At 38.9% G+C, this 15,219-nt stretch overlaps 1 protein-coding gene across 1 annotated transcript; it reads right to left on the bottom strand.

Moving 5' to 3' along the window:
• Nucleotides 1–6,199: 6,199 nt before the first annotated feature.
• Nucleotides 6,200–13,283, bottom strand: LOC145582107 (serine/threonine-protein kinase RUNKEL-like). Its single transcript, XM_081639132.1, has 10 exons — nt 13,137–13,283; nt 12,837–12,926; nt 11,926–11,978; nt 11,717–11,792; nt 11,386–11,447; nt 11,197–11,275; nt 11,047–11,106; nt 9,342–10,949; nt 8,348–9,208; nt 6,200–7,526 (listed from the first exon to the last, which is right to left on the bottom strand). Exons 1-10 carry the CDS (start codon nt 13,182–13,184, stop codon nt 6,411–6,413), a joined length of 4,053 nt encoding a protein of 1,350 aa, XP_081495258.1. The 5' UTR covers nt 13,185–13,283; the 3' UTR covers nt 6,200–6,410.
• Between the last annotated feature and the right edge of the window lie 1,936 nt (nt 13,284–15,219).

The raw sequence follows: 15,219 nt of genomic DNA, 5'->3' as shown, positions 1-15,219 counted from the left end.
TTGATCACGGAAGGCAATTTGATAACTTGCCGCTGAGGCGGTATACTGATCAGTTCGGCATCAAATTGGCGTACTCGGCAATGTGTCATCCGCAAAGTAACGGCCAAGCCAAAAACTGCAAATAAACATATCCTTAACTCTCTCAAGAAGAGGGTTGAAGATCAAAAGTCCAAATGGCTGGAGGAACTCCCTGGAACTCTCTGGTCACTTCGGACAACCGAAAAAGAGGCTGCGGACCATTCACCTTTTGAGCTGGTGTATGGAGCCAAAGCCGTCCTTCCAGCAGAAATCGGTGTTGAAAGTTTACGAGTGCACCACTTCTCGGATGAAAATGAACAGCTCATGAAGGAATCCCTCGATATCCTAGATGAGATCAGAGACTCAGCCCGAGATAGAATGGCTGCATACAAGCAAAGAATCAGCAAGTTCTACAACTAAAGGGTTCATGCAAGGACTCTCAAAATTGGAGACCTCGTCTTTCGGAATGCTACAGCTATGCAGAAAAGTCGAATTCATGGGAAACTCTTAGCCACTTGGGAGGGACCTTATGAAATCTATGACGAGCTTCAACTTGGAACATACCGGCTTCAGCAGTTGGATGGAACTAGGCTGAAAAACCATTGGAATGCTGATGTACTTAAGAAATATCATGTGTGAATCCTTTGGGGCAGAACAATCTATGTAAGTGCATTTCCAATTATTAATGAAAAGGCCTCTGAGCCACCATTTCTTCAAATACTTGCAAAATTTTATTCTTTCATTTTTCTGTCTTCCATTTCTCTTTAAGGGTTTTCCCTCGACATTGTCCAAAACATCGCCCCAGAGGCATTATGTTTCGGATTGCCGCTAAACCTACCTGAAGCGGAACATTGGTCTTCCAGCCGAAGTATACTTTGGACAGATCCGTTCTAAGGGCAATGAGTCCATGGACGAGTCTGGGGTATTGCCTTAACTGAGCCATGTACCCCAGATGGTTATTATCTAAGACATTGCCTTAAGTTGGCCCTGTGTCTCAGATATCCATTCTCTCGGATAGACAGAAAGAAAAGAGAAAAATAGCATAAAGAATCAAAGAGGACAAGCACGCAATCACCTTAGAAATCCGAAGACAATAACTTCAAATTTCTGGGGGGGCAAGGAGCACTCTAATTATCTCCAGCAAAGACTTTCAAGCTGAAGTTTCATACTTAGAAAAATTTTGCAAAATTTTCAAAAAATCAGAAAAGGCAAATAGCTACTCTACTGAAACAAGGCGAAAAAGTGAAGAGAAAGCAGTGCATATCATAAAAAACTATGCTCGGAGACCGAGCTACATCAAACCAAGAGTTTTTAAACACAAATACTAAACATCGGCAGCCGCCCACAAGCGGAAAATCACAGCTGACGAATTACGTACTACTTGAAACAAAAACAAAGTTGAAAGATTTTGTACATTAACGCAAGCTGAAGCAAAAACATCTAAGGCAAAAAAAAAAAAAAAAAAAAAAAAGAAATCAGAGTGCGGCAAGTCAGAGGTTAAGCGCATGTTGACCCGCAAGATTCTGAGGACAACTGCCTGAGTTCCTATGCTTCAGGAAGATCTGGATGAGCTGAGCTGGGACCAGTAGGACCTCCAGTGCCAGTTGAGGATAAAGCAGTTCGAGTTGGAGCCTTCTCGACATCTCTCTTCTTGGCTTCAGCAGAAAGCCTCTCCTCTTCTTCAGCCTTAGCAATGGCCTTGGCAACCTTAGCATTCCAACGAACCAGAAACTCACTCTCAACAGGATGAGCATTCCTCAAATAGTAGTCATCATCAGCTATTAACCACTCTTTGGCCTGGTCCTAGTTAATTTCGGGATAGACATGGAAAGCAAGGCGCCGAGCCACCTTGTACCCAATGTCATAACCCTGATCGTATTGTTCATGGGTGTAGATCTTGACGAGGAGAAGCTTCTTGGCCTCGTCGAGCTCAGCTTGAACTCTAGAAGCCTCAGTACCCTGATTCTGAAGCTGGTTCCGGACGAGGTCCACCTCAGTTTTGAGTTGAGACATTTTAGTCTCCTTTTGTTGTATCTGAGTGTCCAGGTTCTGCAGCTTGTGGTCCTTAGTCTCAGCTGCAATCTCGGCGTTGGCAAGTTTTGTATCTTTATCCTCAACAACTTTGTCGAGACGTTGAACCTTATCAACAAGATCTTTTTTCCTCTGCCGAAATTCCTCTTCACGAGCAGCCATCTAAGCCTTAGCCTCCTCATCAATCTTGTGCTCTATTTGGGCCCGAAAGCTGGGGATGTCAACGGCCCCATACTCGTTGATCAGAGCTTCGCCCTGATCGATTGTAGGAAGGATGTGCTCTTCTATTTCCTGGCAAGAGGTGCTGAAGGCTTTAGACACCCTCTTTTGTTGCCCTTCAGCATTGGCAGCTGCCTTCTCAGCTTCAACCTTCTTCTTCTCAGCCTCCAGCTCGTCACGCATAGCAACGGCCACGAAGTGGTTATGTGACATCTATAAGGCAGGAGAAAAGCGTTCAGTAAAAAAAAAATCACCAAGTTGGAAAACTGAAAGGTGAGAAGGTTACCTGCATCAGCAGCCTTTGGCTGTCGAGGAAAGGGTCAGGCATCCTGTCAGAAACCTTGGGAGCACCAGCAGCAGCTCCATATGTCCAAAACCTCAGCCTGTCCAACTCAGAAACGTTGGCAGGGTCGTCGAAGTAGGCGTAGGCATGTGGCGCCACTCGTCAAGTGTTCGGGCGCGCTGAGGTAATGGGACGGTTGGGACAGAGTCAAACCCCATCTCAGAGGAGTGGAAAGTCCCGAAGGAACCAGCTGCTGAGGAAGAAGGCATGTTAGTCTTGCGCTGTTCAGCAGCCTTTCTCTCCTCTTCAGCTTCCTGAAGTTCCTTGTCAGCGAAAATTTGTGGTGGCTGGGGCAGAATCTCCACATCTTCATCTTGGTCACCTCCCTCGGCCAGAGATCTCAACTTCATGCTGAATCTCAGCTGAAAAAGAGTCGGCAACGTGCCGAGGGGAGGGCACCACCTCTGCTCCCTCCTGAGCTTCAGCAGTTTGCTCAAGAGTTGGTTGTACTACTTCCTCCTCCCCATACTTCAGTTCGGGGAGGAGTCTTCTCAGCATTACCTCCTTTAGCAGCAGCCTTAGGAGTGGGAGGAATTTTCACCTGCAGATCTAGAATATCTTCCTCGGTCCGAGGCCTCTTTGGCACAGGGGCATCTTGGAATTTCCCAGGATTGATCACCGTTCTCTTTCGGTGCAGCATTAGCCCTTCCCCTTCCGAAGGTATCTCCTCGTCGGAGTCTTCTCTCTCCTCTTCTTCCTCGTCCTGCATCAGAAGAGGACAGGGTGGGCAATAGAGCATGAGACGAGTTTTAAAAAAAAAGAATATGCTAAGTCTACAAAGCTTACTGAGGTCTTCAACAGATCATCTTCTTCAGCAATCTATGATGCTTCCTCTGCAGCGGCCGAAGTCCCAGCTTCGTCGACTACTAGGGAGAATTCAGCAGCAGTAGCAGCAGCTTCTTCCTCTTCAAGAGTCAGCTGAAAGAAAGGGTCCCTCTTTTCCCACCAACGTCTCTGCTTATGATAGTCAGCAGCACTGACTATGGTGAATCTTTTTTAGTGTAAGGAGAGGGGACGATCCTTCGATGGGATGATCTCAGGTTTGTTGTTCGTCACAATCCGGCTGACGTCAATCCCTAAGCGCCCATAGTCCACCCCAACGTTGCCTTCGTGCAGCTCTGAAAGACAAAAATCAGACGAGTCAGCAAAAAATAAATAAATGCTAAAAGCGCAAACAATAGAGAAATAACAATAAGTAAAGTCCTCGGCCCCAGTCGAAGCTTCTTAACGCCTTGGTACTTTCGGCTGAGGCCGACGACATCAAGCATATGCTCCTGGAAAACGTAGTGGAAGTCGGGCAGCCAAGTTTCAGGCATGTAGCACGTTCGGCCCGTCCCTTCAAGGTTCCTCTTCTTACCGAAGAGCTTCAACTGAATATAATTGGGATCCCTAACAGCCCCATCCTCTTTAGGACCCAAATCATCCATCTTCGGATCAGGTTTTCTCAAGTATCGGGAGATGCCGAAGTAATTTGGGTGATCAACATCAAAGGGCGCCCTCACCCAGATCCATTGGCCTCACCAATCCTTGTCCGAAGTATCATTCGGCCACATAGTGAGATGGCCTGTTACGCTCTCAATCTGCCACCACCCAGCATCATGATCGCCATGGTCACTTTGAAGGTTCAGCACAAGCTTGTGCAGGTTTTTGAAGCAGTGGAGGTTCGGCTCAAGGGCGTAAAAAAGGCACACCCAGAGGTATGTCATGAACCTTCGGATGCTGACTGGGGTTAATTGACACAAAGAGATCCGGTACTTGTTCAGCACCTTTACCACAAAAGGCCGTAGAGGAAACCGAAGCCCGTACTGCAGCTGCCGAGTGTACACCCCCACATAACCAGGGGGAGGACGATGAATTCGATCTTTAGATGTGGGCATTCGGCACCAGTACCCATCTTCTTCCAGGATGCCATAGAAGAGCTCAATTTGCTCGGCAAAACGATAAGCCGAACCATTATTAACCCACCAGGCATAGGGTTCAGACGTCATCAGCCCATAGTTCTGAGTCACGTCATCCCACTCTTCGGCTCTAGGGGGCAGATCCCAAGGCCCTGGAGCTAAGGGTTCACCTCGGCCAGAGGTACTAGCCTCTCCCGCTCTTCGGAGAGGCACCGAAGACAGCGGCACTGCCCTTATTCCTTCGGCTGGAGCCTTTCTCCTCTCCCTAGGACGAGGGTTTTGCCCGCTTAAGGGGGGCATCATGTTTAATGGCCCAGCACGCTGAATCTGAGGCCGAGGAACCTCTTCCTCACCATCTTTCGCTTCTCTTAGTCGTCGTCTCTGACCTCTAACCATTCCGGTCACCGGAATATCGAAGAAAGCGAAAAAAGGGAAAAATCGAAAAAGTAGGGGTAACCTAGAAATCAACTAAAACCGAAGAAAATTCAGGAAAAAATACCTTTATCTGACACAGAATTCGCCGATTATGAGTTCGGGGCAACGAATTTGTGTTTCGGGGGCTAAATCTCAGCCAATTAGCAAAAATCAGAAATGCAAGGATACGCTATGGAGGTTTTCCGTGAATTCGAAAATGTTTAACAAAGAAGTGAAGAGAGAGAAAGGGGCGGCTGGCTTAAATATTTCCTAAAAGGGGAATCCTGGGAGTCCGCACCATTAAACACGCCACTAACTCACTCTAAATAACCGTTAAACACCATTCACTCCTCTAAACTGTCCACTAATCCTTCCCACTTCCCTAATTATTCTCCAAATAGCAGTTATTCACCAATAAATGTCCAATTTAAATTTTTAATTAAACCATTTACTTCCCTCCATTTTTTACAAGTCAAAACCCGACCCGTCATGCTTCCAAATTGGGTCTGGGGGGCAAGTTTTTTGGGTCCAATTTACTCCAATTGGGCTAATCCATAAATAGTTCAATTATAAAGCCCAAAGTCAAGGTTCAACTCTCCAATCCATGCCAAGTCAGTCAAAGGCCCATATTCTCCCTTATGTCAAGGTATAAATACATTTCAATCTATTCTCTCTACATTCATTCACTTAGAGCTTCAAGCAATTAATATCCTTGCATAGCTTTCTCTATCTAAACCACCATATTGACTTCGGCATCGGAGGGGCCTTCCTCGGCACAACCCCCGAGTCCATTTTACGTGTGTTTGCTGTGCAGGAAATCCTCGGCCTAGTCATCACTTGGTCCGAGTCCAGTCTTCGGCCCACCTGAAAGGACCTTTTCGAAGGTCCTATTGTTTTCACCCGAAACAATTAGTGTAATGCAGTCTTTTCCTCCTGAAATCAATTAGTTTTTTTTGTAACTAGTTATAGAAAATTAAGCAGATACTTATAAAATACTAAAACAATATTCATATTGACATATTGTATATCATACATACGCCGTACTGATACAACTTAAAATCTACTATTTCATTTTTTTTTTTTAATACAACTTGTTATAAGAGAATAATTTGTAAAAAAAAAATGGATGAATTATAAATTGTTGTAAATCTTTAATTTGTAAAATATGGTAAAACTGACTTAAACTAGTTCTTTGTTATAAAAAAAAATAAAAAAATAAAAAAAATCTCTACCAAAGTTAATAATCCTCAGCAAATCTGATTTTTACTACGGAAAATATTGATATCAAATTTCATATAGCATATTCAGATTGACATGCAAAAATATACCAAGTATAAAGATACGTAAGTTCTTCACATTATTTAGTCGAATGACAATAAGGTAATCTTCAGTAAGGGACATTTTCCCCAAATCCAAGCAAAACTGAATACACGTAAAGCCAGATTAGAAAAATTGCTAACACGAAAGAGTTCTAAAACAGCTTGAATTTAATGACAGCGAGGAAGCCGATCCAACTCAGGGGCTACAATAGAAGCTGCACCTACTAGTGCAGATATACTTGATTTCTTAATCTCAGATACAATGATTTTGAGTTTAGATATCTCTGAACCAGCCATCGATAATATCATAGCATGCAAAAAGTATTGCCTGCAGGAGTAACCAAGAGCATGTAGCACTCGCTGCACCAATAAGTGAGAAATTCCCTGCTGCCAGGACTCGAGGATAGCACCAACCTTGGGAAGATTGGTGAGAAAATTAGTAGTGCCTTCCCTTGGAGCCACCCTTAGCAGCAGGACCACACATTCAGATGCTATATCAGCAATATTTGGATCAAGAGACCTACTCAATTCCAGTAACACACCAACAATGCCGCCAAAGTCAGCAATATCTCTTATGTACTGCTGCTGACCTATAGGAATGCTGGCCTCAGCAGAGAAATCCGACAGAAGAGTTGGTTCTTCGGAATAAGTGGACCCTTTTGTACTATGTACCAAACGCAAAAGGAAAGCCCTACATAAGCCAAGAGTTGGTTCCATAAAATCATCCATCTCTCTTGCACTCACAAACTCCAGAAGGTTACCAATTCTGCGAACCACTTTAAGTTGAGAGAGGATTTTTGTTTCCAATTCTGGAGCAGATGCCAGTGCCAGACAGAGCTTTACATTGTTCACGTTTGCACTTGCTAGATCCCCAAGAAGGAATTCAAAGCACCGCTGGACTGTCTTCATGTGTAAGATGTCTGATATCTTGATGTGATCAAACTCGATAAGCATCAGAAGCAGCTTTTGAGCATATACTGGAATGGGGTCCTCATCCTCAACAAACATGGGATAGAGAGGCAAGAAATGCATTAAGGATATGGACTTCAATTCCTCAGATTGCTGTTCATCTTTTGATTGTTCCTCCAAGAAAATGACCATCACATCAAACAAAATCTTTAAGCACAAAAATCTTGCATCACCATCCTTGTTCCCCTTGTAAATAACAGATAAGCTTGGGAGAATTTCACGGATAAAAACATTAGGCCATTTAAGGACATGAGACTGGTCTTCCACAATGGACTCAAGCACTCGGAGGAGTGTTATTTGAAAGTCATCCCTTACCTGTCAGAGTCAAACATAGTATACGCATAAAGAAGGACATAAAGCAAGAAATCTTAATGCCATATAACTAAAGCTTTCAAGGATGGAAGATATACATCTGCAAAATCATCATGTAATAGATTTAACATTATTAGTACTTGTGCATCAAATGGAAAGGTTCATGGAGTATATAGACCCTTAGTAAAATGCATGATAAAGTGGACCACTTTATAGTAGATATATGGATCCATATAAAATCACAATTGTGTTAGGCTATTTATCATAACAGATGTATTTATCAACCTTTAACAAACAACAAAACACTTTATGTTTTATGGAATTTCATTGTGCACTTAATTACTTAAATACTCCCTCTTTCCCAAAGTAATTTTTACCATCTTTTTTTTCATCTCTTTGATTAGCTTTTATACATGTAGTTTGCAAAAGGTCGCAATAATAAAGCATCTCTTTTCCCAATACTTATATGTTAGGGTCTCACATCCTCTCAATTTATTTACTAGTATAAATTACCCAACAACCATCTATCAAAACTACTTTTTAAATTATCTCCAATAGTCTCAATGGATAGTTGAAATCCAAACAATAACTGTTTGCCTGAAATATGTGTCATAACTGACGTCAAGTTTCAAAATAAATATGGGATGGAGGGAGTAATATGTGATTCATACGTTCTTACTTCAAATGACTGTTAAGACATAATCTATGTATAATTCTATATATTGAATGTTCCAGACAAAATAAAAAATAATGACTTTGGTGAAGCAGAATAATTCTATATATTGGTCAAATTTCATCATAAGAAACAGCGAAGGCCTGCTTACCTGAAATGGAGACTCCACATGCTTGACCAAGGTTGCCAAGTGCTGCAGGACCTGATCACAGACAACTCTGCGTTTAAAGGACGAACATCCTAGAAGATGAAGGACAACTGGAAACAAATGAATATTTGTTTTTGGCGTAGCTCGAGCAGCAACATGACCGTGGCGTCTACCCCCCATAAGTTGGTGAATGTCATTGCTAATTGTATCCAGCAAACCTGGCATTGTACCAGCCACAGTATGCAAAAACACATCCAGGCACTGATGAATGTAACTATCCTTTTCTTTACTGAGACGGTCCACTGTGGAGAGAAATTTTGCATTGCAAAAAAAATGAGGCAACCACCGTCTAGAAGTCTTACAAAGCAAGGCCACAAATACAAGAGCTTTTCCTCTTAAGACATCATTACCCTGCTCTATGAGAGAAACTAGACTTGGAACCAGATTCTTATCCTCTACTAAAGGCATAAGGTAACGGCCTATATTAGTAAACATATGACTACAAATCATGGCCATGTTTAATAGGTTCAGACTTATTTGTTGCTCACGTTGACTGCCTTTTACAAGAGCAGCTGCAATGTCCTTGAATGAGAGCTTTTCAATTACTGATTGAATACTGGGGGGATTAAACCTAACCAAGCGCACTAAACATGAGCCAGCAGTTAATCTCACACTTTCTTGCTTGCCTACAGCTCTGAATATGTAGCAAAGATTACTAATAACATCTTGGCTGGTAAAACGAGCTACCCATTGTACTCCTTGGCTACAAATATTTTCCACAGTTCTTAATGCATACACTTGGATTACATCATCCTCCCCCTTGCGCAACATTGAGACAACATGGGAAATCAATGCATTTGGAACCTGTTCAGCCATTTGGAAAAAAATTATAAATGAATAAAATTAAAGACAAAGTATCAAACTATGTGTGATTCATAAAGTAAAGAAATCTATAAAGCCCAAGAGCATCAAGAAGAGATGAAGTAAGTTTTATTACCTGCCACCCAGTTGCAGAGCGGCTGTCTTTGTGTTGATTTTCCGTACCTCTGTCTTTAGTCTGATCAATTTGAGTGGATATGTAGAACAGCAATTCACCCAAAGCAGCCATTGAGTATCTCCTCACCTTTTCTTGTCTGTCTCTAAGGCTATCAATTAATGAGCTGATTAATCCAGAATTGGCCAACTCATCTTGAATGTATGTAGAATGTCGAATCAACAGCCCAATAAGAGAAACTAGCTGGATTCTGAAAGATGAAGCTTTAGACTGTCTAAGGAGTTTAATAAGAACCAGCATTACAGGTCCATTTGTAATCATGTTAGCAACTTCAGCATTGTTGCTTAATGTCTCAAGGTAGCGGATTGTATTCTGCTTCTCTCCAATATTAGCATTCCCATTAAAAATGGTTACAATCTTATTGGTGAAAGCGTCAAATTGGTCTTTAGATATCTTCTCAAACTCAGAAGCTGGCAGTGCATCAAATGGAAGAGAAGGAATCGTGTCAGATACTTTAGTAGCTTTTCTGCTGGGCATAACAGGTCTGACTGAAAGGTCAGATGGATGCCAAAACACATCAGAAAGCTCATTTGAAGCTGTTGGAGATTCAGATTCCGTTGCAGGCACCACAGCTACCTTACCCCTTGGATTTTTAGACTGAGGGCTGGCACTGGGTGGTGTAGCCGATATGGTGTGATCTGAAGAAGGTTCCTCAAGTGTTCTGATATCATTACTGACATTAGATACATCAGACTCCTCTTCAATTCCCTGATTCTGATCTGAAGTTGAATTGTTTCCTTCGGGAGTAGAAGAAAAGTTATCAGATGCATCAGGCTCATCTTGAGTCTCTTCATCATCATTCTCATTAAAGTCAAGTTCCATATCGGTGTTCTCTATTTTGATATCAGCATCATTCTGTACATTATTAGCCAAAGGTCTCCGATAATTTTCCTTCTCATTCTCTTTTTGTAGATTCGATTTTGCTATTCTTGAAAGACGGAGAATATTCACACCCCTTGCACTTGAAGGATTGGCTTGCTTATCATCCACTACCCTTCCACTCTTCGTTTGAATTTTGCGACCACTGGTGGTACCTTTAACAGGCGTTCCAATGCCTCTAGACCCTGTATTACTGTTCTCATCTTGTTTGGAGCATCCTTTGATTTCTTTCTCACGAGATTTTGGGGGAGTTCTTCCATGGGGATGTCTTTCACCATTGCGTTCCGTGAGATATGGTCTAGATGTAATCCCAATCATGTTATCAAATGCTGGCTGAGGAGGCAAGGGAACCAGGGAAATTTTTGTTCCCCAAAATGCATGTCCACAAAGCTCTGTCCATTGTATCCTTTCTGCTGGATCTTTCACCAATAGAGAATTCACCAGATTGACAAAAGGACGGCTGGGGTCACCTGGAAGAGGTGGAGTTGGATCTGAGAGTATAGATTTTGCTAGTTGGGTAAATTCTCTTCCCACAAAGGGAGGCCTCCCAGCATAGCATTCATACAAGACACAACCAAGAGCCCAAAGGTCAGATGCATAAGAGTGCACACCCCCATCTTGAAAAAGCTCTGGAGCCATGTAAAAAGGTGTTCCACGCTTCGCTTGTGGCAGCTGAAAAAGCACCAATAAATAAATAACCCGTAACTGATTATTGAAGTAGATGAACAATCACAAATGTCAACTCTTCTTGGGAAAGCAGAAAACACACCGAGGATGAAGGAGCTTTTGATATATCACTTAACTTTCTGGCCAATCCAAAATCACAGAGCTGCATGACAAATAACAAGAAGGAACAAATAATCAGTATGATAAAAGCAATTACATTAATGTGTTCTCTAGAAAACTTGTCTTCAATTACCTTTGTATGGCCATTCTCATCTAACAGAATATTGGATGGTTTCAAGTCACAGTAGATGATTCCTTTTGAATGTAAGTACCTGCAGTGTAGCCGTAATCAAAAGTCATTCCAACCAACTAAATATCTTTATAATGTATAAGAGAAATATAAAATGCAACAGTTCAAAACAACGTATACTGTGTTTCTTACAGCAAAGCTTTGATAATGTCAGTGGCTAGGTCGTGTATTGAATCTTCTGGAAGATGCTCATCCTGAAAACCCCAACATCAGATCAAAAGAGATACATCAAAACTAACTGAATAGCACACAATTTCAATATATTACGCCATTCCTCACAGCCTCTCAAAAAATAAAACTTTTTTTTTTTTTTAACAATCAAGAATACAAAAAATAAAACATTGTTATTCCACCCATCTGCCCAAAATAGATGTCTGAAGTGCAATCATTAAATTGTAACAATTCCAACAAGGTTATTTTAGAGTAACCAACTAATTTTCTTACATATTTGAGAAAAACAAACCTGTCGCAGTAAGCTCATAAGGTCTGCTCCAACACAATATTCTAATACTAACCATAAGTGAGCTGAAGTTTCGTACCTATTCACAGTGCAGAGAATTAATCAGTTGAAGTAAACATGATACTTATATTTGCTTACTTTGTGACAGTAAATATGGAATATAAGAGTTATACTCAAATAATAGTAGTAAAAGAGGCACAGGATTGTCGTACCATGAATAAAATTTCAGCACATTTTGGTGATCTAGAGCATGAAGGATCTTGACCTACAATAGCAACAACATAAAATCTTTACATAACATGAAAATAGTTATGTCAAGAAGCAGATTAAACAAAATAATAGGTATTGTTCTTTCATTGTTGTATCATAATTATATCCCACATGTGACTTTAGTGGTTAATACTTAATACTCACTATATTTGGCAACATATTCATCAAAAACTTGTACAGATTCATGATGTGATAATAACAATTCTAGCTTTAATCTACACTGCTCGTAGAATTTGTCAACAAAAGTTTACAATATGAATGAATAATAGAAATTGAAGGGCATAGTTTGACAATAAAATTTGAATCTTACTTCCCCCGGTTTCCTTAGATGAAGCAATTCTAAGGTTACAATATTCACACTATATACAATAGTGAACGTGATGACTTGTTAAAATTCGTCTTAATTTATACTTTTTAAATTAGAATCTTATAAAATTATAAGTTATTAGTAACTAAAGGTATTAATAATTGAAAATTGACAAGCGCTAGTGTTTCATCAAAATAAATACAGAGGAAGTATTATTCTAGCAAAGGGAGATCCAGTCAAAAATTTCGAAACTTAGGTATAATTCAAACTCTTGAACACTTGAATCTTAACCTCATATATTTATCAAATTATATTTTGATCTCACGAAACATTTTTTCTAGATCCGCCACTAAGCAAATGCAGCACTACTCCACCAATGTCTCTCGATTGCATACGATATCGAGCTTACGGATCAAGAAAATTAACATCCTAACAGCATTTGGAAACAATGATACAAAAATTAACTTATTTAAAAGCGCAAATTATAACAAATAAACATCAACTTATACTAAAAAATACCCAGAAATATGACTCAAACAAACTTACTTCTTGAAGAACCTTGCTCTTTTGAGATTTATCAACGCTTTTAATAGCAAAATACTCAATCGTCTTCTTCTTCCTTCCTTTATAAACAGCCTAAACAAAAACAACAAAATTCAAAATTCCAGAATCATCAAAAACTAATCAAACACTTAAAATTCAATCAACTAGAAATGCAATTAGGGCTTAATTTTGAAATTGGAAACACATTTCAAAATGAAATAGTGATGCATTTTCTGATTATCAATTTCAAATTTCAAAAAAAAATGAAAATAAAAGGCAAAGATGTAAGATTGTAGAAATTACCGAGTGTTTTCCATGGCCAATAGCTTCGTAAACGTGGTATTGATTCATTGTGGAGAGTATTAGAGGATTTTTACAAGGGATTGCTTACAGACTGAAAGAGTGTGAGGAGAGAGAGAGAGAAAGAGGGAAAAGCGGTTTTGGAATTCAAAAAAGAGGAGAATTGAAAGAGAAAATACATGTTAATATTGCATATAAACAAATTTTGTTAATATAAGGGTGCCAATGTCATTTTCATATGTAAGTTAGGGGCAGCATGGTAACTTGAATGATTTTAGAAGTTTGTCCGTCAATAACACCGTTAAAGTGAGAAAATGAATTTAAAGGGTCCTCTCTCTCCTTTCCCAAACTGAATTTTCTCTCTCCACCCCAAGCTGATTTTTCACCCTCCTCATGTTTGAAGATCATCTTTCACGGCAAACACTTGTCCCCTTTAAGGTTAATTATTCCCTTCATTTTATATTTTTTTCTTAGGGTTTTCTTAAAATTCGGCGGCGAAGCCGCTGCTACCGTTGATAGGTATGAGAAGGTGAAGAAATAAAAGTTGAATTTACAAAGATTTTGCCGCCATCACCATTGATAAGTGCGAAAAGGTGAACAAATAAAAGCTGAATTTACAAAGATTATGGATGATGAATTGATAAGTCAAAAAGAATTGTAGTTGCAAACAATCAGAAACATGGTCGACTTTCATGGAGTCCATGAATTTGAAGAATACCATCTTCCTCACTTGTTTGTTTTTACTATTTTCTCACTCCTCTAAAACCCAAATACTTTTTCTTTGTTGATATCATTGAAATTCAGGCAACGGCGTTAAGTAACAAGAATATAAATGTCATGTCATCAAAACAATATTATAACAATATAATACAAACTCCAAGGTTACTATTTTCAAATATGCCACTATATTAACAAGATATGTTAATATGCCATATTAACCGGGGCTAGCTCGAATTGAAATGGTAAGAGGCTATTCTCAACGGTACTATTTTGTGTGAGTGTGTCACAAAACTTTTTTTTTATTTTTTTTAATTTTTGTGTGTGTTTTTTTCGAGAGCCGCAAAAGCAAGTGTTAGATAATGAGAATAGACATGAAGCTTTAAGGCCCAGTTTTTTTGAGTTTCTGGGCAAAGTAGGGGTCAGCAGAGCAAATCACATTAAATTTCAATAGAGTAGAGCAAAGCACATTTCAGGATAGCAGAGCAGAGCCGAGCCGAGTAGAGCAGATTTCAACATTACTATTAATACTATTATTAATGTTATTATTATTAATGTTGTTATTATTATTATTATTATTATTATTATTATTATTAAGTGCATATACCATTGATTTAGGTGAGTGAAAACATAAATAAATGTGTATCATATTTAATATATGTTAATAGTAGAAAGATAAAAGACAACGGTTTACTTATATTCATTTCACAAAAATTTTAAAATAAAATGATTTAATAAGTAATAATGATTTTACTTATAAATATGTCTTAATCATATATTTTTAACCCTCAAAATAATAATGATATACAAAGTACTACTTGAAAACAACCTCTTTTTTTAAATTCTTAAATTATGTGGAAAGATTTGAAAAATAATTCAACTCAATGAACTGACAATCAATACCCACATAAAATATTTCTACACATTGTGATTCTAATATCAAATGTTTATAAAAAGAAATTGTTATTAATTGTTATTATTATTTTTTTTTTTTTGAAAGAATTGGTATAATTATTAGAAATTATTAATCAATAATATTATTACATATTAATTCTTAATAGTTTGAATTATTAAATATTATTATTGATAATTATTATTATTAATTATTATTATGATTAATAAATATTAATTATTATTAATATTACTAATTGTTATAATTATTTTTAATATTATTAATTATAATAATTATTTAAAATAAAAAATTATTATCACCAATACAATATTAATTATTATTATTGAATATTAATTATTATTATTGTTATTATTAATTATTATTTGAAAATAGAGCAGAGCGAGGCTCATTATAGCAGAGCAGAGCAGCTCTAAAGAACGAGGCTTAGGGCTGTGTTCTTTAGAGTTGCTATGCTCT

Source organism: Chenopodium album, chromosome 15, assembly GCF_948465745.1.
Source record: "Chenopodium album chromosome 15, dcCheAlbu1.1, whole genome shotgun sequence".
NCBI lineage: Eukaryota > Viridiplantae > Streptophyta > Magnoliopsida > Caryophyllales > Amaranthaceae > Chenopodium > Chenopodium album.
Note: the sequence above shows the minus strand (reverse complement) of the source record. Positions and strands in the feature narration are given on the sequence as shown.